The sequence below is a fragment of the Ambystoma mexicanum genome, chromosome 1p (genome assembly GCF_040938575.1).
Source record: "Ambystoma mexicanum isolate Mex_15411 chromosome 1p, UKY_AmexF1_1, whole genome shotgun sequence".
Lineage (NCBI taxonomy): Eukaryota > Metazoa > Chordata > Amphibia > Caudata > Ambystomatidae > Ambystoma > Ambystoma mexicanum.
Window position 1 is genome coordinate 490,467,166 of NC_090921.1, and position 20,854 is coordinate 490,488,019.

Here is a 20,854-nt window from a genome sequence, read left to right on the forward strand (position 1 = left end):
TCCAAAAGGTATTGTGGATATTATGGCAAAAGACAAAGTGCAGCTTTCTGAGTTCAGGCAAGACAAGCCTAAGAAAGAAACTAGCTGGACATTTGTTGTTTGTGCATCTGGAAAAACCAAACAGGAGGATTGTGAAGATAAGAATAACAAGAACTGTGAGCTGGTAAGGTACTGTGACATTTACTTGAAGTGAATCCTGAAACCTTGTGGAACTTTACTGAGTGTCTAGAATTTAGCGAAGGGAGGTGTGTGAGAAGCTCCTGAAAGACACTGTCCTATGATATGATTTTAGAACACTTATTTGGTTTGAACATTACAGCACATTGTTAGTATTAGACGTAAGGGCGAGTATAGGTTGTGACACATACAGCATTTTACTTTGGACTTTTAATCACAGACTGGCCTTAGATACATCAGTTGAGGGAAGTCCCCTCTTAGAGTTAGGGCAAGTTAGGCATTTCTCGCATCCTGAAGTCTTAAATAAATGTTTTCCAACTGGATCTCCTGTGCCTGTGTCTAACTGTTGATACCATATCTGTCTCACAGTATGTTTCTATGTGTTTGTACTGGTTCAGTGATTCACAAAGAATGACACCTGCATACTGTTTTTTTTAATGGAACGATCATGCATGGTCGAGGTCAAATGTATGGTATTAGGGAGATGCTGTGCAAGCATGTGTTTTTAACATTTGGTTAATGACTCCCTCAAACCTTTTGCTGGCTTCTCTTGTTTCTTGACTTTATTTTTGTGATCAGTGAGACTTCCACTTAAGACCCCACGTCACTGAACCATTTTCCTAATGTGCATCCCTTGATGGTCCTTATTGCTTTTTATTTAAGGGTTACATCGTTATGCTGAAAGTATTCTATGGTGTAGACTGGTGGCAGGTATATTTAGGTTTAGTTTCACCAACTGTTGTAGCAATTTATACTGCATTAGTGGCCACATAGGTCGACATGAGTCTTGTGGGGATTAATGGAATTTATTCTGTCTTGAACTCCATGATTTTGCTTTGTCCTTCCTTTGTTTGTGGTGTACGAAAGGCATGGTATCAATAGTAAGACAGACACAAGTGACCACAGTTCAAGGGTGTTTATTAAACTTCAAAAAGGGTTTGATAAACGCCTACTTAGATTTATCTAAAGATGGGAGCAAGCTACGACCATCAAATAATAACGCAGTCCTAGTGGTGTCTTATCAAAATAAAGGGTCTATACTAAAAAGCCTATTGCCAATCCCTACCTCTAAATACAAATAGCGTGCGGTATAATGTTATGAAAAATAAAGAAGCATTCCAAATGATATGTCGGGATGTTAAGGCCATTGGCCTCCCTTCCACATGTTTTCAGCATGGTACAAGGGGGTTCCCTCGAGCTTAGCACAGTCTCTGGCTTTTTTTAGCACAAGGATACAGTTCAATCATTAGCATCAGGGCCTTCTGTGCACAAGTCTCCTTGCTTCTCAAAGTCTCTTCACTCAGAGGGCCTGATGCAACCAAATAAACAATACGTTATTTTCCTGTTTAGATTTTCACAAGTATTGACTTCTGGTGATTCACTACTCACCCTGGATCTCCCTCAGCCGGGCTCAGATCCCTCTAGTACAATGTTTGTCACCTTGGATTCCCCGAATCCGGGCTCAGATCCCTTTAACACAATGTTTGTAGGACATTCTTTCCAGGGAGACTCACTATTCACCCCAAATCCCCATCAGCTGGGCTCATATCCCTTTTTAACACAATTTGTCTCCCTCAGCCGGGCTCGGACCAATTTTAATTTACTTCAAGTATCAAAGTCTTTCGAATGTGTACAGGGTTTGGCTTGACCCATTGCAGGACCACTATGATTTCACAATTCCTTTCATTTTAACATTTGTCACCTTTTTGTTGGATACCTAACAGAGACTTTTGAATGAGCACCCACGTGATACCGGACCATTCTGTCTACGGTTTTGTATTTTAGCTTAAAAGTTCAGTCACTCATCTGCAGTTTTAACTATATCCGCGTTGCTTGCCACATACGCTTCATACACTGTTTTCTTCAATTTTCTTTATACAATTCTGCTTCTTGCAACCTTGGTTTCCACACAGACCGGTCTGGTATCAGTCTCCCCAATTCACCAGCTGTGCTGACTTCACTGGTGCTGCTTTGTTGTAGGAGCCAAGAACAGTACCACGGTGGCAAACGATTCTCCCCGCCTTGAATATCGGCGCGGGAGAACCCCGGGCACCTCTGACACACAATGCAGTATTCTTCAGCTTTGATTCCAGGTCTTACCTTTCCTATTCTCGAAGGCTCATGAAAGATAGTCTTTCATTGAAAAGGTCAAGGGCACTTTCCTCCTTGCAATCCTCTTCGGTCTTGCCGCCTTCCTCCTTGTATTAAACTTGCCATCTTGGAACTGCTGCTTCCTCATGTTCTTTGCCTTCCTCAGAGTGTGCTTTTGTGCCCCGCCTTAAAAGTTCAGTCACTCATCTGCAGTTTTAACTATATCCGCGTTGCTTACCACATATGCTTCATACACTGTTTTCTTCAATTTTCTTTATGCAATTCTGCTGCTTGCAACCTTGGTTTCCACACAGACCGGTCTGGTATCGGTCTCCCCAATTCACCAGCTGTGCTGACTTCACTGGTGCTGCTTTGTTGTAGGAGCCAAGAACAGTACCACGGTGGCAAACGATTCTCCCCGCCTTGACTATCGACGCGGGAGAACCCCGGGCACCTCTGACACACAATGCAGTATTCTTCAGCTTTGATTCCAGGTCTTACCTTTCCTATTCTCGAAGGCTCATGAAAGATAGTCTTTCAGTGAAAAGGTCAAGGGCACTTTCCTCCTTGCAATCCTCTTCGGTCTTGCCGCCTTCCTCCTTGTATTAAACTTGCCATCTTGGAACTGCTGCTTCCTCATGTTCTTTGCCTTCCTCAGAGTGTGCTTTTGTGCCCCGCCTTTTATCCGTGTGGGGAACTGTGATAGAAGTCAGGTGTGTGTAATGATCAGTAATTGCCTGACCCTGCCTGTCTATTGTATTGGTCAGGTATACAGCTCGTTGTTAGTCCGTTTTCTCTCACAGTGAGCTGTCCGTGAGAAAGTGTTTGTGTTGGGAAAGGGGGGCTGAGTTCCTAAATATCCTACCTGGTAGGATGGGGGTAAAGGTGTTACAGGGTAGGGGATACCATGTCTCGCCATCCGGTGTCCCACTTCCACTCCCCGAAGACCCCTCATCCAGATGATCCTCCCACACTAGTCTACCCCCAAGAACTGGATCCAAACGTGCTGGCTTTGTCCCGGCCACCTGGATGACAGATCCCCGGGACTAGCAGGTGAGACACCTTCAAAGTCGTTTAAATTGAGTTAGCATGATTTTCTACATCAGACACCCCCAATCTACACTCTGTGTGGTTCGACCAGTGTGTATGGCGGTTTTTAGAAGCAGCCCGATTGCCTAGCCACCAAACCATTTTGTACTTTGTTCTGGTGTGATTAGTGGGTTGACGTAGGCTCCTGGGTGAATGTGTTATCAGTGGGGAGACACTGTGCATTGCTCATATTCTTGCTCCTAAATTGGCCTGTTGCTTTTGAGCTCATTTTGCCGCATTGGCTGGACCCTGGCTTATTTGTCTGCTCCCAATTTCTTCAAAACCTGCTGAAGACTTTAGAGCTCTTACTCGTCGTTCCCCCCAACCCCTCCAGTTTTCCGTTTTCCTTACTGATTGGACTGAGTGCCCATCTTGGGATAGTTCGCTGCTACTCTGCCTCAACTCCATCTTGGCTGTCAGGGATTGCCTCCAAACATTGCTCCGCCATAGGACGAATCTTTGCTGACTGGCTGCTCACTCTTTGCTGACTGGCTGCTCACTCTTACCCACTTGCGCTGATCTGAATGCTTGTTTGGGTGTCTCCATTCTACTGGTCTGGTGCTGTCTCCATCACTTCAGCTGTTTTTCTCTGGTGCGTCATCTTCCCTGGTACTCTGGTTATCCCTCTTTCGGTCGTCTGGGTGCTTGGTGGTCAAGGTTATCGGAACACTTCTCCAGACATGAAAAGCAGCCCCCGCACTTGCCAGTTCTACTGCCATTCCTGGGCCGACTTTTCAGTGATTGGCACGGAGAGTGCTTGTCCCTTTATCATGTTGTATATTCCTTAAGTCCAGCAGTAGTGGCATTTCACAGGCGCCCCACACTGCATTTTACCAATGACTTGCATTGTTTAGATTCTGCTCTGCATCCATCTTTTTCTGGCTGACTGGGTCTCAAAGACTGAACTGGAGCTCTTCATGGAGGTCTCTTCTGAATCTTCAGTAGGTTGGTTCTCTCTTTGTTTGCACCTGCTGGGTAGATCTGGTGCTTGACTTTCTTTAACCTATGACTGCTGCTTGTCAGACCTTGTCCATTCCAAATGTTTAAATTCCTCTAAAGAAACTGAAAACATGTAATTGCGTGTGAATGTAGACATTTTATTCCGGCTCCCAATTGTGTCCCAGGCACCATCGTTTTGTATAAGAATATATTTTCATGCAGGAGAAAAACCAATGGATTCCTATGGCATCTGTCAGACTTTAACACTGTGAATGCGATAGGAATCAATTGTAAATGCCACCTGTGAAGTGTAGTTTGCAGGCATCATTTACACTTAAACTGATTGGCAATGTGAAGAGTAAAGGTGTTTTCCCCTTGATTTTGTTCTTTTAATTTCTATTCCAATTGGGAAATTACTAAAATTGCATGGACGAGACCTTTTTCAAATAAGTGCAAACAGACACTGTCCCCTCTAATGCTATTTAGCTTTTCTGAACAATGTTCCCCAATGTAACACATTTTGCAACTATTTGCATTTGTCTAGGAAGCCTGAATGCTCTGCCATGCTACCAAATAGAGAGTTGTATTATCTTTGAGATCGTGTTCTCCTAGGATGAGTGTTCCTACGCGCAAAACCACAGGGCTGTGGAAAAGCTTACCTAGCTAATTATGAATGTGGGTGCCAGTCCTAAAAGAATCTGTCCACTGTACAAACTAAGCCTAACTGACCCCACCACTATCTTGTGTGTCCATTTGGTAAATATTACATAGGGCAGACTATACGCAGAGCGAAAGAAAGATGACAGAACACAAATCTAACATTCAGACACAAAATGTAAAATCACCAGTATTCAGACATTTTCGTGAATTCTGCCATAATAATTCACAAATAAGATTTTTAATACTGGAGGTTATACATACACTCCCTAGAGGAGGTGACCTTAACAAAAGACTATCGCAAAGAGAAATGTTTTGGATCCATCATATATATTCCCTTAATCCATTAGGGATGAACAAAGAGTCCCATTTCACTTCATTTCTATGATTACACACTATAATGTTTGGTTTCGTTGCTACATAAATTCTGGTTGCTCACTACTGTCAACATTCTTGGACCGTTTAGTACAATAATGGGTTTTGATTTCTGTGAAAATATACATTTTTTTGGTTTCATTAGGATTTGAACACCTACATCCCTTCATTACCTTATGAAATATCTTCAGTTCTGAAATGTGGTGTTTTATCATTATGTGTTTTCTTCTATTTTAGTCTTCACGTTATTAGTATTTTCATTTTACATTATTTGATACTCAGTATGCTAAATACTAATTTTACACACTGTATTTTAATGGTACAAATCCTCTTTTGCTTATTAGTAGTAGATATACTTCTGTGCTTTAATCGTGCTTGTCAAAAATGGTCATATGTTTTGGATCGAATATGAAGGGGAAACCCATATTAAGCAAAAACACCATAGCCATAATGGAAATTCACCTGAACAGTAATAGAAACTTATTAATGGGTTAATCGATTTGACCTTTATTTTTCATACACCATGCATGACAATTATAAACCTGTATGTATAAGCAGCCAATTAACTTTATTGCACTAAAAGTAATTGTAAGGTGAATGAGCTTATGATTCTACAATTTCAATCTAAACAACTGGTCCTACTGTAGAAATTGCTTAGTTTATTAGAATGTTTCTCTTTGTTAGTACTGTGGCTGCTTTATATTTTATATTTCTACATGGCCCGTAGCAGTTTACCACATGGTTTTGATAACTGTTTTTTGGTCGATATGTAATTAATACAATCGTCTTTCAAGCAATATAGACATCATTACTAGCACGCCGTTATTGTTTCCTAAAATTAGCACTGTACTACCAAAATGGTGTCCTCTGGTGACGCGCAACTCACGTCATCACATTTTAGAGTTTATTTATTCTTGCATTTATGTCAGCGCATAAAGACCTGAGACATCTAGACACTAGTTACAGAAAAGTGCATAGTACAGTTCAAAAGTGCAAGAATACGCATATGGATTTCAGTAGTTGGTAGACGCGCTCTGTGTGAAGCCTCACATGGTGCGCAGGGCTACTTCAGGTGTGCAGGGCAACATGATAAAATAGTTATGTATACATAGACTGGCAAAGCCTCACCTCATGGTGTGGGGGGATACTTCAGGCGTACACACAAACATGAGAGGCAAAAAGTGGTGTTTGCAGACTGGACAGGCTGCACCTCATGAAGAAAGCGACGTAGTAGCTAACTAGAACAAAGAACGTGACAAAAGAGGCAGTCCGAAAGCAGTGTGGCGCAGGAGTGTATAGGATTAAGTCCTCAGATGAGTTGGTATAGTTTCAGACACCGCTTGCTATGATCAAGACAATCAGGCCAGACAGGGGAACAGTGAAGAACGTGAATCGTCCTGCACAAACTCAGAAACTGCAAGATGCAGGGGGTAGCATTGGTCGCGCCAGACGTTGGCGGTGAGATACAATGAGATGGAGTACAGTGGGGATGGCCCTTGCTTGCTGATAGTATGGCTGGGTGATAAGTATCAGGCAGTCCCATGGTGGTCACTTGGGTAGTAGGTGTAAATAAATACAGGGAAGTATGAGAGTTGTAGCAGAGGTTTAGGAGCAAACCGGCAGCATTTATTAATGCGTGGAGGCAGGAATAGGCAAAGATAACTTGCTGGACCAAGCAGGCCAACTGAAGTGCGAGCGGGTGTGACTGAGTCCAGCCCATCTTACCTTACATCAGTGTTTGGCACAGCGGAAGGCGTCCAACCTCATATTGAAATGTGGTACAGGCGAGAATACCTAAGGGGGGATGTAGTGGTTTTATCCGATGCGCCGTAAACGCCTGGACAGTCCCAGACAGGGTCAGGTAGGACTCTTATAGGGGGCCCTTTGAGGGGGCCGCCGTGCCAGCCGGCTCCCACCACAGGAAGTAGATATAAACCTCAGCCAATTCGCTGTCTTCAGAGGCGGGCTTTGAAGTGATGAAGGCCTCGCAAATCTTGAGGACGCTATGGTGTCCATGTTGGTAATTGCAAAGCGCTCTGAAAATGAAATTGAGAGCCGAGCAAGGGCTTACCAGTGGTGATGCATGGAAGGCAAGATGTTCTGCAGTGCTGAGATGTAGAAGCACAGGCCCAGACAGGGTTAGGTAGGACCCTTATAGGGGGCCCTTTCAAGTGGCCGGCTACACCTGCCGGCTCCCACCAGAGGAAGTAAATATTCTCCAGCATTGGGTCTTGCATGGATTCACATGCTCAGGAATATTTCCCGTCGTCAGGCTAGGAATCCTTGTTTAAAGAAAAAACAGTTTCACTTTCACTTACAAACTGTATTTCTCCTTTAAACCAATAACTGTGCTCTGGGTCATACTGCCCCCATCCAATGACAGCCCTCTTCCTAAGCCATCTTCAGAGTCCTCGTGTTTGCTCTGCAAGCTACTGCGTTTTGTCGTGTTTTCGAGAGAAAAAGGTTCTATTTTTGTTCCAAAAGAGCCTGCATTCTCTTGTTCTCCATCGGGCTACAGCAGGGTTCCGTTGTTGGTGAATTTCAGTGCCCCTCAATGGCAAAGATCGTCGAAGTTTCCAGAAGGCCATCGGGACTGCTTTGCGGCTTCCTACCATGATGGAGGAGGAGGAAGAGGTAAGGTCCCTCTTCAAGCCCCACACCAAGTGCAGGCTACGGAACGTGTTTGTGGAAGACGAACACCTACACTGCCTATACTGCCTGAACGTGGACTATACGGAGGTGGAGTGCGAGATATGGCTGGGGTTTTCCAAGAAGACAAAGGACAGGCACAGTAGACTGGCGACGTGGCTTAACACTAAGGCCTCTGCCCCGAGCAGGGTCATGAGTCACCTAGGACCGGCCGGTCCAGGCCAAGATCCGCACATCTGAGTCCACCGGGGTTGCCTCGGAAGCGGGTCCCAAGGTGGATAGGGCGCGATCAACATCACCCTCCGCCTCCATTGCCAGACGGCAATCAAGCTCCTCCTCAAAGAGGAAATCATCTACCGTGGCTAAACTGCAGGAGAAATCCGAGAGGCCACAGACAGAGGAGAAAGAAGGCCGAACTGTGCAAGCAGGCCCAATCGGCACAGGCTAAGATTTAGTCGACGATAGAGTAGGTGGCAGTTGCTCCAATGACAGCTAAGGGAGCTGACCTTGTGAAGGTAGCCTCCGCAGCACAGAAAGTATCGTTGACCCCTCCAAGGAGAATTGAATCCAACAGGGTATCTGTAAGGCGCAGTTCCAAAATCCCAGTAGAACACGACCTACTGGATAGAGAGAAGGAAAGATTGGGAGTCCTTGAGAGCCCACAAAAATATTTATAAAAACACAACTCCGATACTTGAAGACGTTATTCAAATGTACCATTTGTGATACTAGGAGCAACAAAACTAGGAACTGAAACTCAAGGATCATACTACTCACTGTGGCTGGGAGCAACAGAGCAAGGGCAACCAAAGAAATAGGCAGAAATAGGCAGAGATAAGAGGTTTGCAGGGCAAGGAGCACAGGCTGCGGGGCAGGGCACATATGCACTGGAGCTGAAGCTGGTTCTGGATATAGCAGCAATAGTACACAGCAGAAAACCACAGCTTAAAGCAAAAGGTTCTAGATGCAAACTTACTGCAAGAACAAAGTGCTCCTGTAGGCAACTGCTTAAATACTGACATACCCTGGACTGAAGCCTGCTTGTTAGCACCTGGGGCACCACACATGAAGGTAATCTGCCCCTCACCCTTTGCACCTGGGAAAGTGAAAGCAAGGCAGGCTTATATGGCGTCTGGGTATTGTAGTTCTCTGAATCTTACGTAGGTGTAGCCAGGTTTCTGCTCTACTAAAAGGTGCATTATGAGACATGTAGTTTGTGCAATGTAATAGATAAGCTTCAAATAGGAATGGATATAGTTTAGCATGAATTGTGATAATGAAGGGCTAGCTCAGTGAGGGCTCCTTCTCGCGTTCACGTGGTAGAATCGTACTATGCCCTAGTAACTCCCAAGACAGGGAAGACTCCATTTTGACCCCAGGGTGACTCAATTTTGATGGCTAGTTGATTTTATTACCCTCAGTATGCTGTAGAGTAGGCTGGTGGCAGATTTGATTTAATTTTAGTTATCACCCTTTTCACCACATTAGTAGCTTAGTGCATCCATATGGTGGCATGCCTGCAGCAGAGGAGCCGGCAGGCGAAGCCGGTGTCCTCCAGGATAGGCCGACAAGCAAGGGCAATAACTGTCGGACGCTGCATCACCCTACCTTAGCAGAAGGACCGGGTGCAACCTCCCTCTACCAACAATACAAAGGCATGGGAATATCACTTATGTGCAGCACCATGGGCCGAGGCCTCTTCCAAAATTGCCGTTGTGACTTGCAGAAGAGCGCTGAGCTCCAGAGCTGAGACACTGCCTTGCAACGCTCTGCACACAGACACCTCTGTGGCCCATACAACAGCCTACTTGGCCGCCACCTTACGACAATAGCCTGCAGTAGAGGAGCCGGCAGGCGAAGGTCTCTGCCGCTACCCCTTTGGCTTGCGTTTGGGGGCTTTTCACTTGCCTTTCTGCTCCTCCACTATATTCATATGTCCTCTCTTCTCCCTGCCTGCTGCTCTCCTTTGGGCACCCCCAGCGTCTCCATGCCAGTGGGGTGCTACTCAGCACTGTGAAATAACACGCCACACACTTGAAAAACTGCGCCTCCCTTGTGTAAGTGAACTGGTTTGGATTTATGTAGTTTGATTCACTGACATAAATTGACAACCTATGCCCTTTTAGGATGTTTCGACACACCAGTGTCTTTTTCAAATTGGGGCTACTAAAAAACTATATTCCAAATCAATTGTTCCAATCTGAAGAGCCAATATAGCATGGGAGGAATCCCCCTCCAAAGTTTTGTTACATTTTCCTGCCTTCGGGTACCTTTGATTTGGAATATAGTTTTTTACTAGCCCCGATTTGAAAAAGACACTGGTGTGTCGAAACACGTGTCATCCTAAAAGGGCATCGGTTGTCAGTTTGTCAGTGAATCAAACTACATAAATCCAAACCAGTTCACTTACACAAGTGTGGCGCAATTTTTCAAGTGTGTGGTGTGTTATTTCACTATGTTTCAAAGGGGTTGGGGTCTTTGCCCCTTTTTTGCCCCACACAGCTGCGACACTTTTCTGAATTACAAATAGCTACTAGGCGCATGGGTATAAGTTAAGTTGGTACCAACAAAACCCCAGTAACACTTGCTACTCAGCATTGACCTCCGGGTTTGGGATCTATATTCTGCTGTTCCTGCCTCCTCTCTCCTCCACTGTGTAAAGATCTGTTCAGACGCGGGCTCCGACTCTATTGTCCTCTGCACCGGGTCTTGCCAAGCCAGCCCCCTGCTGCCCGATTGCCTTGTGAGGCCAGCGCCAGCTTCGCGCTTGCACAGCTGGAGACACTTGCCACACTCCCGAACCAGGCACTTGTTCCTCCGCTTGTCCGTAGGTGTTTCCCCCGGCCACCCCCAGCCCCTCCTTAGCGGGTGTCCTTTGCTGCCTCGTACGCATTTGCCCAGGCACTGGTCCTGGATGCATTCATCCCACCGGTTTCAGGCTGAGGTGCGGGGGGGGGGGGAACAGCACTGGGATCTGCACCTTGCACTGTGCCGAGGTCACCGCAAACCGCCAGTACAGCCCGCCACCTCGGGGCCACATTGATTCGCCCACCTCGCCTCACTCGCTTCGTTGGGAGCCACTCCTCCGCTTCCTCCTACTCCATTGCCGCCATCTTGACGAAGGTCGCCGCACTCCGGGAGTTCCAATCATAGCTTTACTGGGGAGCTCTGCGACTTTGCAAACTTACACCGCCGGGTCCCCAGGTGTTCCAACACCCCTGGAGCCCATTACCATTCCACTTAGCACATTCTAACGGGGGTTCGAGGGCCACAGGAAGGGAGGGGACTCGGAGCTCACTAAGAAGGCATCCAATGGTGTCCTCGGCTAGCCACGCCCCCCAGGGACCCCTCTTTCATCCAATATCTGGACTGGAATCCCACCCAGGTCCACCAACTGTAAGGCTCTGCCCCTGTCAAACTGGTAGTGGCTATCCAATCATGGATAGCCACTTACCACACCATCTGCCCAGAAACAGACATTCAGGCACCAGTATGTGTACTGGAACCAGACCGTCGCAACCCCCACATCCGGGCTCACACACAAACCACCTTGTAGGTTGGAAAAGATTGGAAAAGCAGCAGCTTTCCCCTGGAAAGGGCTTCCCATATATGACAATTCTGGACCGAGGGGACCGAAAAAAAGCCAAAGAACATTATGGCCCAAGGACAGGTAATAACATTGTGGTATATCCATCTCACCTTTAGTAGCTATTTGCGGTAAATGAAAAGGTTCACAAGCAAAAAGTATAAAATGCAGTTATAAAATAGCTACTGTTACCAGCCAATCGCTACGCGCACTGTAAATGTAACCCAAAATCCACTACAGGTAACATGAGGATATAAAGAATCCTAACTGCACTTCACTTTAGGGCGAGGTATGGAATTGTAATTCACTAAGAGGGACAGTCTCTCAATTCGGATGGTCTTATGGAATGCTCAGTTTCCCCACAAAAATGTGCCAAAAGACAAGGGAAGTAAAGCAGAAGGATTTATTAAACTGAAAAAGTCAGGTCAGGAGTCAAAACAAAGCAAAAAGAAAGGGTGTTCAATAGAAGTCTGTAGGAAGAAAGCAGCAGAAAGAACATCTCCCCGAACACCTCCTACCTTTGCCCACTTGGTTGGACCACTTTTTGCTTGTTGGTTGGCTGTCCCCACCTGTTGTCCTGGGACGAAGGTCAGATTCTTCTGTGCACCTTTTTCCATCCTCATGGAAGCTGATGCTTCTGCCTTTTGGGTTGTCCTCTCAGGTTTGCATTTCTTGCTCCTTTTTGTCATCTGTCCCCGACTGCAGCTAGCCAGATGTAAACCCGAAATCGAAACTCCCCTTTTCACCCATCGTTCCTTGGCCAATATCTTCAGATCCAGTGTGTAAGTGCTTGTCCACATGCTCTGGGTTCCTTAGATGTCCACTGATTTAAATGTGAGTCCTCTGGATCAGAGAGTAGTGAGATTTCAAGGTCCACCCCTCTATTGTTGTTTCCGGTTGAGATGGATTTTCAGCACTAGCCCTGAGAGAGATTTCTGAGGGGTCACCCTATTTTAGTGAAGAGAAAGTGAAACAACACTCTAGCCAAACTCAATCAAGGTTAGTGGTAGAGCAGTAAAACCGGGCATGCGGTGGTGGTGCAATGGTACATTGATACACACACACATAGTGCACTTAAACCAAATTAGACAGGAAATATCAAAATGCACAAATTAATTAGGCCTTACAATATTCTAAGCAGAGAAATAGTAGGTAAGTAGTACTATTACATCTATACTATAAACGTATACATTCAGTTGGTGATCTCATAAGAAAACACCTACACTTTATTTTTAAGACAGAAGGTATCCAATTAAGAAACATATAAAACTGTGTGCAGTAAAGCAAGTAAAGAAAATAGATAAGTAATACAAACGCGAGTGAAATTCAGAAAAACTAAGGTAATTGCACTGTTAAAGACATGAAAGGAGTTACCCTGCCTTATAAAATAAGACCCTAACACTTAAAAAGTCTTTCACTGCTAACGCAGGTAGAACTAGTGCCCTAAAAGTCTAAATACTTAGAAGTGAAGAAACAGATGATGGCAAAGCAAACACGTGTATAAACTATCCAAGTGATTAAAAAATGTGGTCAATTCAAAAGATTAGGGGCCCTCTGCCAATCCCACTGTTAGGAAGAAGTCTCTGTTTAGGCTGAATTTCCTAACCTAGTGAGTCCCCCAGCAGCTTTGCTGGATTTTCTGGGGTTTATTTTTTTCTCCTGCCAAGAGTGAGACTCTTTTACCCTCACTCTTGGACATGACTTGAGAGTGTTTTCTGTGACTTGCTATGTGCTTATGGGCTAGGGGGTAATTTTCCCCATAGGCCATCATTGGTTTTTGAATGTGTGTTACACAGCACCCTCAGTGCAGTAGCACAGGGGTGTCCTAGAGACCCCCAAACATAGACTCCACACCCCGGGACTGACTACTGTCTCCCCGGGTCTGTAAAGTTACCATTGACTTTACTAGTCTTAACTTAGGAACTTAACCAGTACAAACCATCTTACTGTGGAAGTACTGGTAGGGGCAATTAGATTGCCCCTGGGTCTGTTGTCGAGGGGGTACTGTCCCGTCCCCCCTCGCCGAGTTCTGGCTGGTGGCAGTGGATACCACGGAAATATTCCACCGGAATATTTCCCAATGGGATTTCCCATTGTTTTTGATGCACCACTTTTTGGTGCAATGTTAAAGATACCGCCGGTTTATTTAATTAATATAAATTCACCGGTTGGGATCTTTTGCCGGAACTCGCCGCCAAAATGGCGTCTAGGTTCACTTCAGTAACCCTGAACCCGAGTCGAGCCTTTGTTCCACTTTTGGCGGGCTTCTGCACAGAAGCCCTCCAAAGTGGTGCCATTCTGTCTGGGTACCACAGGGGGTGTGGGAGGGGGTTTAGGCACCCTGGACTGAGTTGCCTTGCCAACTCATGTCGCACTCTAGTGTGATTGGCCCCAAGTGGTGAGCTACCCCGCTCACCACTTAGCATGTTTGAGTGACAGCTAGGCTGTATGAATGGGGGTTTGCTGCATAAAAGCAGGGTTTTTGGGACTGGTTCTTCAGAAGGCGCCACAGGACCTAAGAAGCCAAAGAGGGAGAAGCCGAGCCGACCTGCCAAGACGACACCACCGGTGAAGCCCTGCAGAATCGTCTCACCACTTTTCCCGACGACAAAGGAGATCTCCCGCCGGAGAGTCTTCTTCCCTTAACTGGTGGGGACAACCAGTTGCTGCCTTCTTTTCGCCGTCCCGAAGCATCTCGTGGCCGCCTTGCCTGTGCCAAGCACCCCGGCAACCGGGATACCACTTTTTACCTCAACCGCGAAAGAGGGGTAAAAATCCTTTGTGACCGGAAAACTCCACGGCTGGCCTCATCCCTGGTCGTGCAACGACCTGCAGCTTTCCTCCACGTCGAGATCACCTCTTCCTCGGGACGACGCCGCGACTTGCACCCACTACCAGGAACGACTACCACCGCTGGAGGAATCTTTCCACTTTTAAAGGTACTGTGTTCCGCCCGGCCTACCTTGCCACCGATTGTACGGGGTAGATTTAGCCCTCGGCTCTCGAACCTGGGTAGGTCTGGGACACCCTAACTAAACTTTTCAGAACCGTAGTAAAACCCTTTTTACTCACCTGCAAAGACTTGTAACATTGTGTGATCTTGGGCACATTTTTCGCCTGGCTCCCTCTAAAGCGGACCCCGAACTAATTCTCCTTGTTCCACCCTTGACTGTCTTTGCTAACCTTATGTGAAAAGTGTTTAACCTTACTGCTCTCTTTATTTCTGCCTTTTCCCTCCCTTTTGGTAATACTTGTTGGAGTACCATCTAACGTTAAGCGCTCACCTCTGGTTGGAAATAAGTGGTGTTAACTTAGAATTGTCCAACAAACGATTAGGGATGTACATATGAGTAATAGTAACTGTGTTTGACTTTCTTACCTTTTCTAATGTGCTAATGTAATTTATGAGTGTACCTTTAATAAATAAGTTTATACTTTTACACCTAGCTCTGGTCAGTGTTTGCTTGTGCTATTGTGCCTCTGTACCTATTATGTATCCTCTGTATACTGCCTAACTCTTCTTGAGGGAAGTCTGGCTGCTCAGCCACAGCTACCACAGTGAATCTGTGCGGTGCAGACTGCTACCAAGTGGGTTTACTGCCAACACCTGTAGTCTTAAATCTTTTGCAGTGGTCCCAGAGGGAACTGCACAGGTTTCTGCCTAACACCCACCACTCTAGGGAAGCCCAGGGGGGATCCTTGGCAGAACACCACAGATTATTACCAGGCAAGGGAGCAAAAGGGTGAGGACTTTGGGTGGGGTGGGTGGTTGTCTGGATACAGCTATGTAAGATACCCACCTCCCTTCTTATACCGATTCCATTAGAGGCCACCTGTAGGGTTCCTAGATTTTATTTGCTTGCTTCTATCGTTCATTCCCTTGCAGGGGTACAAAGGCTACGGGTTGTTTTCAGGATTGGGTCCGGCTGGCAGCAGCTCCAAAGAGACTGCACCTGTTGCACGCCAGCTGGACAACCGAGGCATTCATGATGCAGTCCACCATGAGTCTCAACGAGACAAGACCTCCAGGCCATGATGGCAGTGGGCAACAGTGACAAATACCACGCTCTGGCAGTGGATGGCCCCACACATGGAAAAGACAGAGAAACTGCTCTAAAAAGGCCTGCCTCAAGATGGAGACAGCAGCTTTAGGAGGACTGTTCTTAGACCACAAGATGGTGATCTGCAGAGTTCCAAACCTAAACGGACCTGGTCAGCCCACAAGTTGGTTCCCGAGTACTTCAGAAGGCTCCAGAGTGCAGGGTTTGGATTGGTTAGTTCCACCAGCCCAGGCTTTGAATCACTGACGAGGGTCTACAGGAGATTGTCCCAAAAAGGCAGGGCTTCACTGGGACTTGGCTGGATACAAAGCTTGATATGTTCAATGGTCGTCCTTGGGTTTTCAGATGGCTGCAACTCTTCGTAGTGGTCTTGGCTCCAAATGACGATCTAAAAAATAGCTCCAGGACTTCTACTTTTATCTTAAATTCGAACCAGGATCACTGTCAGCCCACCAATGGAAATTACCTTTGTACCATTCAAACTGGTAAGGGCTGTCGAACTATGGAGTGTCTCTTGCCCCCCACATTTGGCCAGCAACAAACATACCTCTGGCCAGAGTGTGAACTGGGATAGGTAGTGCTGACCCACATACCTATTGAAGTCTCTTTTTTTCCCTAAGGGGGAGTCGCCTCCAGAGGTATCCTGCTTACCCTGTCCCCTACAGGGTTTTAAGAGTAGCAGGCTCACCTCCTAGTCCTAAAGAGGGTGGTTCCCTATTGGGGAGAGGTGACAATCTCCCTGGATTCGTCACAACATGGAATAAGAAAACACTAGTCACGTAAGATACACGTTTGCCTACAAATCTTACTATGCAGATAATATACACTTGGAAATGGGCAAGCCTACGTTGGCTCAGATGATGCTTGAAATACAAAGTTTCAGGTCCTCACTGAAAAGTAAAATTGGGGACATCTGAAAAGACCTGTCTCTGCTTCGTGGAGACTTGTGGATTAATGGTGTAATGAACCACAGCAGCAGAGTAGAGGAGGAAATCTCGACAACGGAAAGTGTAGCTTGAAGACATGAGTCACTAACCTGCAACATACGACAAAAGAATTTGTCTGAATCTGGGGGGTCAAAGATTCAGAGGGAAGAGAGAACAAACATAATGTATGTATAATTGGCCTGCCGGAATACATTGAAGGAGATTTGATGTAGCTTTATCTGGTGAACTGGTTGGTGAAACCCTATGGTCTGAAAGCAGTGTCAGCCTTTTTCTCCGTTAGAGAGCCCATACAAGCCAGGTCTCATTGCCAACCCTTAAACCCAAACTATCTAGATTAGGACGCATTGCTGCAAGGGTGGTAGGCCCAGTAAGGGATTGATGGCAAAAAAGTCATTATATTCCCTGATTATACTAGATGGGATCAGTGGCTGCCGTAATCATTTGAAGCTCTTAAGAGGAAACTAAGGAACAAGGACTTCAGATAAATGCTGCTTTTCCCAGCCAAACCTATGATTCTACATAATAGAAAAGAAAGGATTTATTTTTTACAAACCCGTGTTGTTTAGGGCTAGATTGGACCCTCTACAGGGAGAATGAACCAGTAAAACTATCGATCCATGGTTAGCAGACAGTCCAGAAATGTCAATGATGCATATTTAGATCTGGGAAACATGCCCCGTCACCATCCCTGAAGATGGGACTATTCCCAGATAGCCATTAATGGAAGGGATATTAGCAGGGCCTATGGGTGAAATTGAATGTTTTATAACAAATAGATCAATGCAATTGCCGGTAGAACACTGGTGATTGTACCACAACAGCTGTGACTGCAACACTGGTCTAGCCATGGGAATGACAACCAGTCACTTCTTGGGTTTCAGTTTCTAATTATTACTTATTTACTTTAAATGTGTTAATTGCAAGGTATTGGGTGACAGATGCTTTATGATCTGGAACAACTCAAAGGGAGCTAAGATATCAATGGAAAGAGGCAGAGGTAAACTGTTGTACCAGATATGTGATTGTGGATATGAAATTAAAATGTGTGACATGGAATGTTAATGGTTTCAGGGATAGGGTCAATGTGGGCCAGTAGTTCAGCGTTTGTCATTGCAAACCCGACATAACATTGGTGCGAGAGATCCATTTGGTTGGTACTAATTGTTGTGTGTCCTTACTTCTTGGGTGTCTTGTAAGCAGAGGGACAAGCTGGTGTTTTTCTGGGGATTCATGTGTCCTTCCCTTTTAACTGTACTGGGATGTCACTATCGGAGTGTGGCAAAATGGCCACAGAGGCAGGCATTCTGTCTTTTGTGTTCCCTCTCCACCCATAATCTTGATCTCCTCCTCCTCCCCCTTCATGCCTTTCCATTCAGGTGTGTATCCTTTGGTGCTCTTCACTGTTACTATGATAGTTGTGATTATTTTGATATGATGTGGTGTATTGTTCTAGGCTAAAGAGCATGTTGTGGGTGGGCTGTACCTTTGAAAATCAAATAAAGGTTTAAGACATTACAGTGTGCACATCATTGTTAGATAGTATGAGTTTTATTTTTCCTGTGATGTAGCTCCAAGCGATAAATAGAATGAAAAACTGAATAACAGTGCTGATAACTTATTCTGTTTCTAGCAGAACGAGTACTCACTGGCATGGATTTGCAGGCAGCATTTGGCACAGGAGATGAGGGGACTTGTACCATCTTCTCCAATGTAAGAGTTGTCGGGAACAGGCTCTGTGTTCTCACTGCTTGAAGTAAAGCACATTTCCGGTACCAAAGGCTTAGTTTTGCTACCACATCGGGAAAGAGGAATGAACATGTTGGTATCTCCCTTGGTTGAGGATCCCGGGACAGCATTCTTGCTTGGCTGAAAGAGGGAAAGGAGGCGAAGCAAATTGAGTATTTATAGTGGACGGTACATGAAGACATGAAAAAGATTACATGTTTCAAAATGCTAATCACCCTGAGACATACTTTGAGAAAAAGCACATCTATTATTCAGTTAACTTTCCTGAATGCTTAATGATTAAGTGCAGACTGTTGCAGCAGGCACCTTTCAACCCTCATCTGCGACTCTATTGCCCTAAGGGACATGAGGAAAGTGTACCAGGGAAGGTAGGCAAGCAATCTGGTGAGGCTGGGTGGGCAGGAAAACAGGATTTTTTCTAAACCTTCCAGCCATCACCGCTTTTGTTTTGCTTAGTCCCCCTGAGTGGGACGGGTATGCCCAGACGTGGGCCCCGGGCCTGCTGGGCCTAGAGACCCAAGCTACTCCTCACTGATATGATATGATATGGCATTTGTAACGCGCCTATACACAAGTGTTTCAAGACGCGACGAGGCGGGGGGGTGGAACAAGGGGAGACCGACAACGATCCTACTAGGCCAGGTGTCATTCAGATCGCGCAAGTGCAAGGGTAGAGGGGAAGGGAAAAGTGCAAGGGGAATGGGAGAGGGGAAAGTGCAGTACAGGGTTAGTAGAATACACGATAAAGAATAGGGACAGCTGGTGGCAAGTGCAAGGTAAGTGCCGGGAGGAGGGGCTGTAGGATACAGAGACAATCCCGTAGTGCAGGGAGGCAGTGCAGGGAAGAGTGGCTGGGCCAAGGACCAAGGTCAGTGAGTGGCCCAGTTGCAGATTCAGTGCAGGCTCAGTGATTTTAGCAGGGGAGTGAGGGAGAGAAAGCGGAGACAAAGAGGAAGGTTTTGAGGTGCTTCCGGAACCAGAGATGGTTCTCCTCAAGTTTCAGGGAGGCAGGAAGGCTGTTCCAGAGGGAGGCCCCTGCTGCGGAGAGAGATCTACCCCCAACTCGTTGCAGGTATTTTGGCCCAAGGCCCCAGAAGGCCTTGTGGACAATGCAGAAGGTTTTGAACTTAATCCTCGCAGCCACTGGGAGCCAGTGTAGCGATTTCAGTCCTGGAGAGATGCGGTCCCTGGGCTTAAGGCCAAGGACAAGTCTCGCAGTCCTGTTCTGGATGAGTTGCAAAGGGCAGAGAGTAGAGGCAGGCAGATTTAGATAGAGGCTGTTACAGTAGTCCAGCATTGAGAGAACCAGGGCTCTAGAGACAGTGAGCTTCTGGGGGAAGGAGAGGAAAGGAAGGATACCTCTGAGGAGGTGTAGCTGGTAGTGTGACTTCTTAGAGACGTCAGATATGTGAGGAGAGAAGGAGAGTGTGGAGTCGAAGATGACGCCAAGGTTTTTTGCCTTGCAGGTAGGAGCAGGAGGATGATGCCCAACGAGGCCGAAACATGTTAGGGGATGCTTGTGGTCTCGTCCAGAAGGGAAGTGATCAAGCAGTTTGGGCTGGACTGCCCCTTTTGGGGTAGGTCCAAGCTTCATTTGCATATGGTCTTTCCCCTTTTGTAATGGCTTGGCAGGCGAAAAGCAATGGTCTGGAGGGTTGCCCAGAGCAATGCCAGAGGTTAAGAATTTTTCTAAACCTTACAGCCATCACCTCTTTTTTTGTGTGCAGGAATCGGGAAGCCAGGCTGTGAGGTTTTTCAAAATCACTACTTGTAGAGGGTTCTGGGAAGCCAACCGTAATGGAACTGCAATGATTTCACAAAAGGATAGGCAGTTAGGCTTTGAGCTATGAAATCAGAGGTTTAATGTTATGTACAATTAACAAATACAGAGCTTGAGAAGCAGCAGGCTGTCCACACAGGTAAGGACAAATTAAATTATTTGTTTAGCAACACACTTGCATTAAGGCAACCATACTAAAAGGTAAGTAAAATACATATATGCACATATACATTCACAGTTTTGTGTACCAAACTGAACACACATTACACTTAACAATTTTCCCTTTTCTTCCTTCCTTTCTCTCTCCTCGCCAGTGCTCCAGATAAGATTTTGAGGTGGGAGTATTTTACTCCCTGTTTTTAAACTTTGAGAGTAAATGTGATTTTTAAGAGAGTCAAAATGACTTTTCTCCTTTGCAAGAGAGTAAAATGTATGTGACATCCAGTCGACATGTGCACAAACTGTATGGAAATCATTACCATGCTGCAGCTTTCTGCATTGTAACAGAATACACCTTTCATTATTTCTCTACGGTCTGGCCATTTGATCGCTCATGTATATATTTAAATGATGAAAACACAAAAACCTAGCCAATTAGATATCAAAGCAAACATGAATTGTATTGTGTTTTGAGGTTCGATAGCAGAATTTTCCTTTGATTTTTAATGTAAACTATTACTACCTAATGGTATGCCAATGTTATGATACAGCAGTGCAGTAATCTGATGGTCAAATGGTTATTTATATAGTGCTTTTG

At 45.8% G+C, this 20,854-nt stretch overlaps 1 protein-coding gene across 2 annotated transcripts in view; it reads right to left on the reverse strand.

Moving 5' to 3' along the window:
• The window catches only part of LOC138573535 (lysine-specific demethylase 4B-like), a 2,173,569-nt gene that overhangs the window by 357,721 nt on the left and 1,794,994 nt on the right, over positions 1-20,854 (reverse strand). For both annotated transcript variants that reach the window (XM_069649346.1, XM_069649347.1), the window contains one exon: positions 18,218-18,437. In XM_069649346.1, coding sequence (XP_069505447.1) covers positions 18,218-18,437 — 220 coding nt within the window. The remainder of the gene's footprint in view (positions 1-18,217; positions 18,438-20,854) is intronic.